General features: G+C 48.9%; 1 protein-coding gene across 5 annotated transcripts in view; it reads left to right on the forward strand.

Annotated features, from left to right (window-relative positions):
* ECE1 (endothelin converting enzyme 1) overlaps positions 1-15,468 on the forward strand; it is a 117,782-nt gene that overhangs the window by 63,720 nt on the left and 38,594 nt on the right. For all 5 annotated transcript variants that reach the window (XM_050931215.1, XM_050931216.1, XM_050931218.1 and 2 more), the window contains 3 exons: positions 2,901-3,042; positions 3,890-4,102; positions 15,245-15,369. In XM_050931215.1, coding sequence (XP_050787172.1) covers positions 2,901-3,042; positions 3,890-4,102; positions 15,245-15,369 — 480 coding nt within the window. The remainder of the gene's footprint in view (positions 1-2,900; positions 3,043-3,889; positions 4,103-15,244; positions 15,370-15,468) is intronic.

Consider the following 15,468-nt stretch of genomic DNA (forward strand, 5'->3'; position numbering starts at 1 on the left):
GAACTTGGGGAACTACAGACTAGTCAGCTTCACTTCAGTCCCTGGCAAAATCATGGTGCAGATCCTCAAGGAATCCATATTGAAGCACTTGGAGGAGAGGAACATGATCAGGAACAGTCAGCATGGATTCACCAAGGATAAGTCATGCCTGACTAACCTGATTCCCTTCTATGAGGAGATAACTGGCTCTGTGGATGACAGGAAAGCAGTAGGCATGTTATTCCTTGACTTTAGCAAAGCTTTTGATACGGTCTCCCACAGTATTCTTGCCAGCAAGTTAAAGAAGTATGGGCTGGATGAATGGACTATAAGGTGGATAGAAAGCTGGCTAGATCGTCGGGCTCAACGGGTAGTGATCAATGGCTCCATGTCTAGCTGGCAGCTGGTATCAAGTGGAGTGCCCCAGGGTTCGGTCCTGGGGCCGGTTTTGTTCAACATCTTTATTAATGATCTGGATGATGGGAATAATTGCACCCTCAGCAAGTTCGCAGATGACACTAAACTGGGGGGAGAGGTAGATATGTGGGAGGGTAGGGATAGGATCCTGAGCGACCTAGACAAATTGGACGATTGGACCAAGATAAATCGGATGAGGTTCAACAAGGACAAGTGCAGAGTCCTGCACTTAGGAAGGAAGAATCCCATACACTGCTACAGGCTGGGGACCGACTGGCTAAGCAGCAGTTCTGCAGAAAAGGACCTGGGGATTACAGTGGACAAAAAGCTGGATATGAGTCAGCAGTGTACCCTTGTTGTCAAGAAGCCAATGGCATATTGGGCTGTATTAGTAGGAACATTGCCATCAGATCGAGGGAAGTGATTATTCCCCTCATTCAGCTGAGGCACAGAGAGACTAAGGGCATGTCTACACCAAAAGAAAAGGTATGTTATTAACTCGGGTTAGCCAGCTCAGCTTAAAATAGCAGTGAAGACGCAGCATCTCATCATGCATCTGACGAAGTGGGTATTCACCCATGAAAGCTCATGCTCCAATCCGTCTGTTAGTCTATAAAGTGCCACAGGACTCTTTGTCCCTTTTTACAGATCCAGACTAGCACGGCTGCCCCTCTGATGCTTTTAATTTGTGTTAGCAGCTCAAGTTAAAATCTATAGGGCAGCCTGAGATCGAACTCCAGCTGCCAACTTACTGTGTCTTCACTGCTATTTTAACCCCAGTTAGCTAATCCGAGGGTACGTCTACATTACCTGCCGGATCGGCAGGTAGTAGATGCGATAAATCAATCCCTGATCGCTCTGCTGTCGACTCCTGTACTCCACCATGGTGAGAGGCGGAAGCAGAGTCGACAGGGGAGCGGTGGTAGTCGACCCTGCGCCATGAGGATGCGAGGTAAATTGACCTAAAATACATCGACTTCAGCTACGCTGTTCTCGTAGCTGAAGTGTATCTTAGGTTGATATCCCCCCCGCCCCACCCCAGTGTAGACCAGGCCTGAGTTAAGAGGTCACCTTTGCATGCAGTGTAGACATGCCCTAAATGATTTAGCCAAGGTGACACAGGAAGCCTGTGACAAAACAGGGAGCTAAACCTGGGCCCCCTATGGCCAGCACTCTAATCGCTGGATTATCCTTCCCCTCTGGGATAGGTGGTACTGTCAAGAAAACCAACACATGGATTTAAAAAAAAAATCTGTTCCACAGTTAAGCTTGGTGGGTCAGCACCTCAGCTGGCATATGTTAGCATAGCTGTAGTGATCCGTATGGCACTATCCCCATACCCACCAGCAGAGCTCAGTCCCAAGCAGGCTACATGGAAATAGTTTGCATTGCTGTGAAATCAAGACCCTGGATTTACTCACTCTGGATATTTTTTGCAAACGTGTTAAGTAGCAGGAACTGAACCCATGTCTTGAATGCCAGGGCACTAGATCAACCTTCCCCCTAGACAAGGGGTGACAACAGAAGAAGTAATACAGGAAACAATACTGCCTGGGAACACTGGTGCCCTAATAGGTCTTTTCCATCTCTGGGCTCCAGGATTTTTTATTCAGTGCTGCAGCACAATAATACCCCGTCCCTATATTCTTATGTGGCCCACATTAGGATAAAGCCTTCCATTGCATTGAAGTAAAGGGATTTGCCCAATCAGTTACTCATGAACCAGCAGGGAGCTTTGCAAAGCCATCCTGTGCATCCTATTCTCCAGTCTTTCCTTTATCTGACTTCCAGTCAAATGGAAATGTTTAGGTAACAGCATGGAGGTAACAAAATACACAAGTTCATCCATCTCTGGCTTGGAGCACCTATTGGGCAAGGGAGCTGGGCCTGAAGTTTCCAAGTGCTAGTAAAGCTCCTGGAAACTCCTCCTCACCCGGCTAATGAAAACTACCCAAACACGTCTGACTGGGAACAGGTGATGATGGCTCTAGACTTGCCAAGGTCTGAAATATTCCAATTTCCAGTGTTCTGGGTGCGTTTCCTCTGATTGTGCCTCCCTTCCTGTTAGGATTTCTGGTTAGTGCAGAGTTCTTTCCAGTTCACAAGCTTTACATGGGCTCTTCCCCCTCCTTCTATCAACCTTCCCCAAACAATCTGGAGCTTTGCTGACCTGCGAGTGACTTGTTTATAGCAACCTCTGTGCAGCACTGTCTTCATGTAATACAGCTCCTGTTGCATGAGAAATAAGTGACGAGTTTTCAGACCATTTAAAATAAACTACCCCAGTTACCTTCCATCACTGGCACGTCTGCTGGGAGGGTTGGCGGGGGAGGATATGAACAGTGTCACTTAAAATACAAGTCTATAGAAACAGAAAAATGTGATGAGGCGATGTTTTTCTTCGTGCCCCAGTTCAAGGGATATTGACCTAGTGGGAAGGTGCAGACATTCCTGTCATCGGTATGGGAGAGTAATTGGACTGATTCTTCCTTTTCCCTCCCTAGGTAAATTTCCGTGGCTCTGGGAACAGGAGGAGTTGCTGGACAGAACGCACTCACATTGAGAAGCGTCTCCTGGTCCTGATCGTGGTTCTGGCACTCGGCCTCTTGGCCTGTGTCTTAGCCCTGGGATTCCAGTACAGAGATAGTAAGTCCTTCATATGCTTGGGATCTATGTATGGTAGCTGTAGAGGATGACTGTGTGGAGAGCACTGATGGCAGCTGCTATGGAAGTAAGCCGGGGTAACAGCTGAGCCCCTCGTGGGCAGGTCAGATCACATAATCCATTGCAACAATCAGCATCCTTGCTATAAGACTCAGAGGCCTCCGGTTTGAAATGGGAATGAAGGCTAAGCCACCTTCCTCTGCAGCAAGGGCCTTTCTGGGGCAGGGCTGAGAGATGCTGACAAATGTGGCTGGAAGAAGGATTCCATTCTCTTCTAGGGCATGAGGCAACTCTTTGACCAGCACTGCATTCCTCTGGGTGGGGCAGAGGGAAGTAAAGGCTGCTTTGTATACCTAGCACAAGATGTGTAAAGAACTTGTGAACTCCTCCCTCCCACCCCATCTGAATTTAAAGGGCAACATTTCTCTGCCTCTATAGTCAGCCAGATAGTCCCTGGCACTGGTAGGAAGTGGCACCATGGTAAAATAGGAGTTACTTTAAGCCCTGTCATCCTGCATTGCTTGCCCCTGCAGTGAGCTGCTGTAGGATAGTTTGGGAGCCCAGACACCCTTTTTTTAAGGGATCTGAGACCTTAACTAAGGGAGGGAGGAAATGAGACTCACTTGCCAAGAAAAATAGCCAAAAGGTCCAGTTGTACATGTGCCCAGATACCGAAGTGTCTTGTCCCTTGGGTTTGTCTCAGACTCTGCCCCACCTTGATGCTGAAGCCTTCCCAGCGAACTCTGTTTTCAACCCAAGGCACCCGGCCAAACTGTTTGGATGCCTCCAGAGTGGCTTGTGGTCTGATGTTCTGCCCCTTCCCTTTCAGGGCCATCCAAGTTGTGTCTGACGGAAGCCTGCATCTCCGTGACCAGCTCCATCCTGAGCTCTCTGGACCGGTCAGTGAGCCCCTGCGAGGATTTCTTCAAATATGCCTGTGGTGGGTGGATGAAGGGAAACCCCATGCCCGATGGCCGTTCACGCTGGGGCACCTTCAACAACCTCTGGGAGCACAACCAGGCTATCATGAAGCACCTTCTAGGTAAGTGTCTTCTTATGTACCACCCATGAGGCAAGGTGGCCATTCACTAGCAGGAGAGGAAAAGCAGCAGGAATCCAGGGACTGGGGAGATGCCCCTCAGCTGATCCTTCCTTGTGACTGTGGGGTGCTGACTTGCCATCTCCATGAACCTGGATAAGCTGGTCACAGTAAAGATCCTACTCCATCTGAGAGAGGTGAAGGTTACAACATTGCCTAAGAGAACTATAGTATCTGGGCAGTGCTCTCCGATGCTGCAAGATGGGCCAGAAACCAAGCAAGCGCTACCAGACAGTCTTTTTCTGTGGGGACCTCTTGCAAGTGCATGTTCTGCAGCTGGGTGGGACCAGCCCTGCAGCATCATTTCCCAGTGCTAACTTCGCCAGAAGCAAACCCTGCCTTGCATTCAAATGGCTCGTGGATCTTTCACTTCCAAAAAATGAAGGGTCCAGGGTGAGATGGGGGGCAGGGGAGGATGATTGCAATGCTATCTGTCAGTTGACAAGAGGATAGTGGCTTGGGTGTTTGCTCCTGCTGGGTTTCCACAATAATTAAGGACATGATTTGGTCACGGATTCCATGACTTTAACAGTTGTCCGTGAGTTCTTCAGGCTCAGCCCCAGGCAGTGGGGCTCAGGGAGGGAGCACCACCTTCACCTCCTGACTCACCTCAGCGGGCCGTCCAGCCTGTAGGTCAGTCAGTGTCAACACATCCGCGCCCAGCGGAGATTTTTGGTTGCTGTGATCATACCCTGATTCTGTACATTTTTACCATGGCTGATCAGTGAATTTTGCCTAATTTTACCATGACAAAATCTTATCCATAACATTAATAAAAGTAGCCCCTATCCAAAGAACTAGGTGCCCTGACATGTAACAAAATTAAAATTAACCAGCAGTATACTATCTTCCCCCTGAAACTGAGACCTGAGAGCTGAATCTTTTAGAAAATACACAGCTTCCCCCCCGTCCCCTCCCCACAGATCTAACCCCACCCAGCACAGAAGCTTGCAACATGTCCCAGGGTTGCTGGAGGCATAGCCATAGTATAGATGAACTCCTCAGCATTCCTTGAAGATCCAAATATCCAAGCTATTCCAGAGCTGAAGGACCCATCACTAAGAAAGCTCAATTCCCAGCCCTCACTCCTTTAAAGTAGGTGGATCCAGCATGAGTGGCTTTGCATGCTGCAGCTCTGAGGATATGGTGTGATGAGAGAGATGCCTCTACTGAGTAGAAAGGTCCTGTCTGCTGTGGACCTGGGTGAACGAGACAAGTTGCCCAAAAAGAAAAATGGGAGTGTCTCTGGGGGTCTAAGAGTCTTGTGCTGGTGGAAGAAACTCTGAAGCAGTGGGTGTGCCGAACTGCAGGGGAGCATCGTCCACCCCCCTGATGGGAGTGTCGAAGAGCAAGGGGCTACGGAGGATCCCATAAAACATGACGCCCCTCGTGAGCAGCTCTCTATAATTCTCCCAGGGCTTTGTCCTCTGATTTAAGCCTTGGAACATGGGCACCTCCCTGCCTGCACACTAAGGGAGCGCTCGCCACATGCTGTGTGCAGGCAGCCTCCAGAGGGTTTAGCCTCTCTCTGTTGCTAGCTCCAGCCAAGGCAGGATATGATCCAACAGCTCAGAGGTGGCGTCTGTGGGCTCAGCCAGGAAACCAGATCTTTCCAGTATTTATTTTTCTTTATGCCCCCAGGATTTTTGACTTTTATGTTCATTGCTTTGTCTGGGACCGAGGAGAGTTTGCAGAGTGAGTTTGAGGTCCCGCTCCCTCACTGTGGAGAGAGCCTCTTTGTTTCATTAACCAAGGTGGGAGACAAATGCGGAACTGCCAAGTTGTTTTGAGGGGCATAACAATCCAGGCCAGGATCTTCTGTCCTTGCTTCCAGACACTCCTGGCTAAAGAAGCTCCTTGGTATCTGGCCGGGACGGAGCTCCTTGTCACTTACTTGAAGCAGTGTTGAAATTCAGTGGCCCAGTAGGAAGCCCACTCTCCGTTAGTCTGAGTTCCTGTTATTGGATACTCTAGGACTCCTCTCTGGATTCCAGGCCTAGCTTGTGCTCTCACACAGACACAACAGTCCAGCGTTTGATGGGTTTGCTCCAGCTGACTGGCCACAAACCCATTTTCATGTGGGCACATAGGTGAGGTGTGAGGCCGGCGGTTCTGAGACACAGCTGTGGGTCTGACCCACTTCAAGTGCCACATTCAGCTCTGGGCAGACACAGCCTCAGTTTTGCTGGGGTAGCTGAGAAGATAGCAATGGCTTCAGGGCCCTCATGGCTGAGACACTTGCTCCTGGGACATCTAAGAAAATCACGACCTCTGGACTTTCCCTCTCTCTGTCATTATTTGCAAACCCTGATACCAAACCCCATTGGAAGGGCCTGCTTTGCTTATTGAGTTAGTCTGAGACAGAACCTGCCCCCAGCACAGGCTCGTCAAGTACCTTGGATTGACCTTCCTGCATATAAAACTAGAGTCTCTTCAGGCTAACGCCCAATGCTCACTATGGCTGTTGCTTGTGCTGATGCAGGTTCAGAGGGGAGTCTGCTTGTGTCTCCCCTGTACAGGATTTGGGGGTAGGTCATGTGGCCCTGGGGCTGCCCAACTTGTGTCACTATTTCAATACCCGATGCAGCTTTCTTTGTAGGATCATAGAACTACAGGGCACAAATCCACCCTGGCCATCTCTTTTCTCTGGCCACCTGCACTTTCCTTTGGCTTGCTCCAGCACATCTCCTGCAGAGATGGAGCTGTCTGTGTCAGGAGTAGGGGTTCTCCTCCTGTCCTACAGCCCTTTTTACAACAGCCTCACTGTCCACAGAGGTGGACTGGAGAATGGAGGAGAATTGCTGCCAGGTTTACGGCTGGGGAAAGGGCCCCTTTTAGATGTCTCAGCAGACTGAGAAGGATAACTCTGCCTTCCTCCAGGGACCTCCAGCCTAGCATGGATCCTGCACTCCTGGTCGCAAGGTCCACATTATAGTAGAGGAACTTTTATCACTTGCAGCAGCAAACCCAGAAGCGATCTTGCTCAAATGCTCTCTCCTCCTGCTCTAAAACTCCTTGCAAGCTTCCCCAGAGAGACTCACTAGCCAGCCTGACCAAGAGCAGAATTTTGACCCCAGTAATAAAGTGAGTAGTGGAGAGGAAAGGGTAACTCATGCTTCCCTGTAGCCCTCATTCCTCTGGAACAGAGTGAGCTTGCAGCATCCCCCTCTTTCTATGATGAAATCTTCTTGCCCAAAGATAGGGATAACTTGCAGTGAGAGAAATGCAGAGAGGAAGGTTAGATGGGGACAGGGAATGTTATAATGAGCGACTAAACTGGCACAAAATCTCAGCAGTGAGTTGTACAAGCTTAGGCTAGCCAGCCCCGTGAATTAATAGGTGGGTTAATGCAGTAGCTCTTAATCTTTCCAGGCTATTGTACCCCCTTCAGGAGTCTGATTTGTCTTGCATACCCCAAGTTTCACCCCACTTAAAAACTACTTGCTTACAAAATCAGACATAAAATACAAAAGTGTCACAGCACACGATTCCTGACAAATTGCTGACTTTCACATTTTTACCATATAATTATCAAATAAATCAACTGAAATATAAATATTGTACCTATATTTCAGTGTATAGTACATAAAGCGATATAAACAAGTAATTATCTGTATGACATTTTAGTTTTTCCTGACTTCCCTAGTGCTTTTTACGTATCCTGTTGTAAAACTAGGTAAATATCTAGCTGAGCTGATGTACCCCCTGGAAGACCTCTGTGTACTGCAGGGATACGCGTACCCCTGGTTGAGAACCACCGGGGTTAATGACTGCAAACCGCAGTGAGTCTATGCAAGAAACACGTGTCCCTGCTGAGGCAGTACAACTGGCTTGAGGAGAGAAGAGGTTCATCTCTGTTGCCCCCTGGTGGCAGCAAGCTGGCATCTCTTCCACAGAGTGGCCCCCATTCTAGGCTCCTGTCATAGAATCATAGGACTGAAAGGGACCTTGAGAGATCATCTAGTCCAGTCCCCGCACTCCAGACAGGACTAAGTATTATCTAGACCATCCCTAACAGGTTTTTGTCTAACCTGCTCTTAAAAATCTCCAATGATGGAGATTCCATAACCTCCATAGGCAATTTATTCCAGTGCTTAACCACCCTGACAGTTAAGAAGTTTTTCCTAATGTCTAAGCAATCATGAAGTTACATTTGCAGCAAGGCCCTATTGGGGCTGGAGGGTGGGGGATATGGAGTGCTGGCTGTTGGTGGCATGTATCCACATAGTGTGGCTTCACCTGGCATGAACCTGGGCTGGCGCAAAAGTCCCACCAGCAGAGAAAGCCAAGCCTTTCTGACTGCCCACGATTTTGTTGATGATTTCTAATCTGAACAACTCCTCCTTGCCACATGCAGCTTTCTGAGCCAAGGAGTTGTGCTAAGAGTAGGGCTGCCAAGGAAAAACAGGGAAGTGACTTTGAACCAGACAAGAGAGAGCTACCTGCAGCTAGGTGCTGATGGCTCCCATGGGCTTTATCATAAATCCATGCTAATCGCTGCATGCTCTCAGCGTGTGAAAGAAGTGGGGAAATTGTGTCTGTACAGCTGCAGCCCTCAGGGCAGTGTTTGTGCAGACTTTGAGCAAACAAATGGGTCCTTATCAGTGCTATTGACTCAAAGAACCGGGCTGGTTCTGAGGTTAATTATCTGTAGGAGGATAGTGAGGAAGTTTTTGCTTCATTGGAGGGGTGTGGTACAGAGTTGTGTTCCTCTAGTCTCTGATCCATTGTAGACTGCAGGGTACATTTTGCACTTAGTGTCGGGGTCACAGTGGATATGCCACATACCAAGTGGACTGAAAAGGGTTATAGCATCCAGCACAGCAGTTCTGCATAAGATTGTTTTTTTAATGTAAAGGGACCTGGAATATTAAAAACTGGAAGGCAGGTTCCAGTTGCCCCATCTGGGGTTTGTATAATCACTGCAGATCTCTAATCTAAAACAAAATCCAGTTATACCACAGAGCAAAACATTAGTTATAACATTTCAGTGTGGTTGCGGCCATCGGAGAAATCCGACATGTTAATGTTAAATTAAACCGGCAGTGCTAATAACAAACACATGTGCTGGAGACAAGATTCCCATTGCTGCCCTAGACCTACATGGTGTCCATGGCTTCTGGGGTCTTGGCAAGAAATGCCCCCCAAATCACAAACTGTTATGTCTGGCACCATTGACGTGGCTTATGAGTAAATTTTAGGTAGCAGTGAAACCAATTCAGAACAGGCAGCAGGAAGTCAGAGATAGCTTGGGAACCTATTTGTCAGTCTTCTGTAACTGGGATTAGCCACTAAGGAATTTATCCCAGGTGAGGCCACTGGCCTTTTTTGGTGCCTATAAGGGACATGTGCTACACAGTTCAAAAGAGCACCTCAAAGTTTAGCTAGGTTCCAGAAGGCAACTCCTTCCTAAAGATGGAAGGTATGAGCATATGGTTACCCCACTCCCACAAAGTTCGAGTAATCCACAGAATTTTATTCTGTTTGATTTTATTCTATTTGTTGTATCCATACATACAAGCCCACTCATTCCATGACTGTTACAGGCTGTAGGTGAGTTCTTCTCTGCTGGAAAGAGCCCTAAGAATATATAGAATGTAGCCACAATTTATCTTAGATGGGATGCATTTATTAAATACATTTACATAATCAAGCTTCCACCCAGCCTGGGGTCCAGATTGATCTCTGTTATTTACCCGGGCCTTTGGCTCCCTGTTTGGAACATTTTGCATCACATAGAGCCATCTAGTGACTGAATCATATATTGCAAGCAAACATAGCCTTAACGGGGGTGAGGCTTCTGTTGTTTATTATTATTTATTACTTATATTGCTCTACAGCCTCCTTGTTCTCACTATCTTTATTTTCTAGATTAGTTCTTAAACTGAATGCTTCCCTTACTTACAACACATAAAATCTCCTCTTTGCCTGAAAGGAGGGATGGGGGGCATTTAAATCATTCACATTCTCCCTTGTTCATATCCTTTTTGATACATTTTCTACCCCACCCCTAACTGTCCTCATTGCTGATTGTCTGTCCTACTGTAGGAAGGGTGGATGTGAGGCAATTTCTAAAGGGATTTGAAGCTAACGGACTCTGGGTTACATCAGCCTTTCTTGTGGGGGTGCCTGCAGTATGGCCAGTGGAGTTATTTTCATAGATTTCAGGCCAGAGAATTCCACTCAGTTGCCCCTGTAATGAGCCCAATAATTTGTGCTTGACTAAAGCATCTCCCAGAATGGATCCAGTCTTGATTTGCAGATTTAAATTGGAGAATCCACCATTCTCCTTGGGAGTTGGATCTAGTGGTTAATCACCCTTCCAGTTAAATGTGTGTGCCTTATTTCTTATTTGAATACATCTGGATTTAATTTACAGTCATTTGTTCTTGTTCTGCCTTTCTGTGCTAGATTAAAAAGCCCTTTAGTTGCTGGTATGAACAGCTTCACAAGAAGAAAACACCAAGTCACTTCTTTCTGATAAGCTAAACAGATGGAGCGTCTTCCATCTCTCTCTGTAAAGCGTTGTATCCAACTTTGTAATCATTTTTGTGGTTCTGCTCTATATCCTCTCCAAATTTTTCAATATTCTTTTTAAAACATAGACATCAGAACTGGATGCAGCATTCAATTATTGGTCTCACCAATGCTGAATAGAGAGATAAAATTACCTCCCAGCTCTGACTCATTGCATCATTGACACATCCAAGGATTCCATTAGTGCTTTTTGCCACAGCATTGCAGTAGGAACTCACGTTCTGTTGTTTGTAAAGGTCATAGTGGACAGTATCACTACTTTGCAGGCTGCAGTCCTGCATTCAGTAGGTCTTGCCTGTGGGTTCCCCCCACCCCGCCCCAGATGTAGGCTTTAGGTTGACAGAGTGATGGAGTTCTAGGGGAGGGAATCTTAACAGATTGTAGAAGCTAGAAACAGAAAACATCTATTGGGCAATGCCATTCATCCAGTCCAGAAAGACCAGTGCAAAATTGTTCCCTATAGTGTTCTAGTTCTTTGTCCATTTAATTTAAAAATCTTTTATAGTTGAGAGGTTAGGTTATTCAAAGGATGTTTCCTGGTGGATTTCAATTGGTTTATAAAGCTGCCCAGACTATAGGCCCTAAATCTCAAAGAAAGTGTGTGCATGTCCCTTTGACTAGTGGATGGCTGCTCAGAGCAGACCTATGCTTTTATGGCTTCCTTTTTCAGGCCTGTCCTAATTATCTTGCTCTGGCCTGAGGGAGAGTTTATCATCTGTCTTTCAAGGAGCTGCTTGCAAACATGTGGATCTTATTATGCAAATAAATGAGAGCTAAGAAGAAACCTAGCCCTGGAACACAGTGCACTTATGGTCAGTTCAACAACGGGAGCCAACCCATCTGCAGAACTTTCAAGGGCTTCTGGGAAAGGCCTTTTGTTTTGCTTTCCTTGTCTTGCTTCTACAGAGGGAGAGCCCTGCCTCTGCAGTGTGGGGAGACAGGACCAGGCAGCCAGAGATACAAATTAGCGCCCCATTTTGGCAGGTTGGAATTGCTGAACTTTGAATGCCCTGGTGGCATCTCCAGCAGCAGATGAAACTACACAACAAAGAGCTCCCTCGATTGCCACTTCCCAGGCAAAGTTGCTGGCGTGGGCCTGGTGCAGGGAAGGGGTTCCCATGGCAATTGGAGCACTGTGTTCCCTGGGCTCTGAGAGTCTTTCCCAGATCTGGCTTTTTCCAGCTCATACAAATGGGTTGTGTTTGGTTTTTCTAGCACACAGATGTGCAAATGTTTGGCTACTAGCTCCCTGACTTCCTTCCTAGCCCTCAGGGAGAGCTCTGTGCTGTCAGAGGTTTGATAACTCTCTCTGCCCCACACCTCTGTAGACCTGCTACATGCCTCCTGTCCTTTCAGCTCCAGTGGACAAAGGCCTTCGTTGGTGAGGGCCAGGCTTGTGTTAAGTGTAAGCAGGCCCCGATGCAGATGTTGCTGAACGCACATCAGCACATCCATGATTCACCCTGTTGCCTGCTGTGTTGAGTAGCAGGGTGAGCACTGGCCAGGGAAATCCACTTTCCCATGCTCTCTTCCACCGGGGAGAGCACGACTGGGAGTGGCTTTCATGTCGTGTGGTGCATTCTAGCATGCTCTTGTGCACAGATGGGGAGGCAGGAGGGCAGACTGAGTTCAGAGCCCTGGTTCAGGAACAGAGTCTGAATACCCAACTCCTAAACCACAGATGGAATCAGCATGTTCCACTCAGTCACAGTACGGAGGGTAGGCAGGCCCCGCCTGCATCCAGCTGTCATCAGCCAGTGGAGTTGAGGTGGGGTGACATGAGGAACTGCCTCTATGGCCTCTGAAGCCTTGGTAGCCAAGGACTGGATTATCTCTGAAGACAGGACTCCGCTGAAGCAGGAAATTGAGCTGCAATAGAAATCTCCTGGGCTTCTCAACCTCCCATGGTGATGCCTTTAAATTGCAACATGTTCTGACACAAATGCCAAGGCCTTTGTTCATGAACAGAGTCTAAAAATGAGGCAGCCCCAGCCAGGAATGGAGCCCAACCCCTTCACTCCCACGTGCACATGCAGCAGTTCAAACCAATGAAGCCAGGTCAGCCACATCTCGTGCAGCACAGCCTGGCTTTGCTCCCGGTGGAGCCACTCCATCAGTCCAGCTGCTGCCAGGCCTCTCCCTGCCCTGCCACTCTAGCTTCTGCTGGCACTTCATCGCCCCTGGAGCCTGAGAACCCTTCCAAGGTGACTCTCCATTGCTCAGAGTGCACTCCTCCCACCATCTCCAGTCAAGCGGGTTTCCATCACAGTTCACCTGCTCTCCCTCTGATGCCAATGGGAGTTCTCAAGGGGACATCACACTTGAGCTCATCTTCGGTACAGCTACGTAGCTCATGATGGATCATGCCAGAACAGTCTGCAGTGCCGTGTTTAGATAGATTTGGAGCTAGGGCCCAGCGTAGAGGTAATTGGTGGTCTTTCTGTGTAAGATACTGCCTTCTACATTGCCTTTTCTATGGGTACCAGTGAGGGGGCCTTTTAAGAGATTTGAACGCTGGGCGTCTCCATCTCCAGTAAACAAGTGGTAACTTCAGAGTCAGGTTACCATCCAGAAGGGTCTTCTAAACAATTTCTTCCTTCTCCCTTTACTAAGGATGTGTGTTGCAAACATTTCTTAACAAGCAGCATCTTGCTCACTCTCTGTTATGCAAAAAGCACCTTCCAGCTGATACAGGCCTTAGCCCAGATCCCACTGGTGTTTGCAGGGAAGGCTCACCTAACAGACTGCTGTCTACAAACAGGGAGTCACTTGAAGTACTGCTGGGGTTGCATGTGGGATTCATGTATGCCAAGCCCAGCCACTGGATGATGGGTCTCCCTGACTTGGTTACATCTACCTTATTGTCTGGCCAGCACTGTCTTCACTGCCCCACCTCCTCCTCTTCTCTGGATGCAGAGTTCCATTAGGGAAACAATGGCCCCCAGCAGCATATGGGCTTCAGCTGTGCGTGTAACTAGCTGCCTAGTAACCGAGATGAGAACAGGCTTATGGGAGCAGTTTTCCTCTCATCCTAGTTATTAGAATAACCTCTGCTGTTTAATCTGGCTGCTCCAGTCCCTGTCACTCTCAGCAGGAGGGACTGTTGGGGACAATATATAGGACTGCTGGTTGAAGAGGAGCTCTGTTACTTCGGCTGGCAATCCTTAGTATCTACCCCCCATTTCCCCTCAGAAAGATCACTATAAGGCAGTAGGGGTTTCCCACTGGGGCTAGAGCAATGGAGCGGGAGGACTTAAAAAAAAACACTCAGTGCAGGCAAGGCTTGTGGCAGCAATGGAGGATTGTTTTCCCAAGGATCAGTCTCTGAAGTTGGAGGAGGTGGAAGACTGGGGACTCCAAATCAAAGATGACCTTTGGGAAACAGAGAGCCTTCCTGGAGAACTGTGGCCCTGCCAGCACTTGAAAGCTATAAATGGGGATATTGAGGGAGGGGGGATACTTTCATTCCATTAAAATACATTGGACTGGGAGAGCTCTTCAGAGAGAGAGAGTGTGGGGAGGCTACCTTTCTTCTGTGCTTAATTTATGCAGGGCTGAGCCCCAGTACCTTTGCACCTGGCAGTTCAGAGCCCCAGCCCCTCAGGGCCTGGCAGGTCAGAGCCCCGGCCCCTTTGGTAGGGTTGCCAGATGTCTGATTTTTGACCAGAACACCTGCTCAAAAAGGGACTCTGGTAGCTCCGGTCGGCACCGCTGACCAGGCCGTTAAAAATCCAGTCACGGCGCAGCAGGCGCCCAGGGCTAAGGCAGGTTCCCTGCCTACCCTGGCTCTGTGCGGCTTCCAGAAGTGGCTATCAGGTCCCTACGGCCCCTAGACACATGAGTGCCCAGGGAGGCTCCACGTGCTGCCTCCGCCCCAGTGCCAGCTCCGCAGCTCCCGTAGGCCGGGAACTGTGACCAACGGTAACTGCGGGGGCCGTGCATGCGGGCCTGAGGGCAGCATGCAGAGCCTCCCTGGTTGCACATCTGCGTAGAGACTGCAGGGACCTGGTGGCCACTTCCTGGGAGCTACGGTAAGTGCCACCGGCACCCTGCACCCTCTCCCACACCCCAACCCGCTGCCCCAACCCTGAACCCCCTTCTGCACCCCAAACCCCTCATCCCCAACCCCACCCCAGATTCCACAACCCCAGCTGGAGCCCTCACCCCCACCCTGCACTGCAACCCCATCCCAGTGAAAGTGAGTGAGGGTGGGAGAGAGGGAAGGAGGATGGAGCAAGTGGGGGCAGGGCCTTGGAGAAGGGGCGAGGCAGGGGTGTTCAACTTTGTGTGATTAGAAAGTTGGAAACCCTAACCTCTGTGCCTGGTGGTTCAGAGCCCCGGCACCTGTGGGTTTGCTGCATCACTTATGAATGTAAAAAAGTTGCTTGAACCCCAGCTCCGCTTTCATTACTAGTTAAGCACTGCTTTTCTTACAAAGTACAGTCTGTCCCTCCTAAACAGCGATGCTTGGGGTGACATGGAATCATCAGCATCCCTCCTCTGGCTCAGATGGAGTCTTCCTAGCCCCGTGCCCGGCTTGTCTTACAGAAAACACCACATCAAACGTGTCCAGCGAGGCCGAGCGCAAGGCCCAGCGCTATTACCAGTCCTGCATGAACGAGACCAAGATCGAGGAGCTGAAGGCCAAACCACTGATGGAGCTGATTGAGAAGGTAATCCCTTTCCACTTAAAGTGCCTGAAGAGGCTCGGGGTTCCACCATTCATACACCAGTTCCCACAGCACTGATGGCTGGGACTGGCAAGGCTGCAG

The sequence above is a fragment of the Gopherus flavomarginatus genome, chromosome 21, assembly GCF_025201925.1.
Source record: "Gopherus flavomarginatus isolate rGopFla2 chromosome 21, rGopFla2.mat.asm, whole genome shotgun sequence".
Classification (NCBI taxonomy): Eukaryota; Metazoa; Chordata; order Testudines; family Testudinidae; genus Gopherus; species Gopherus flavomarginatus.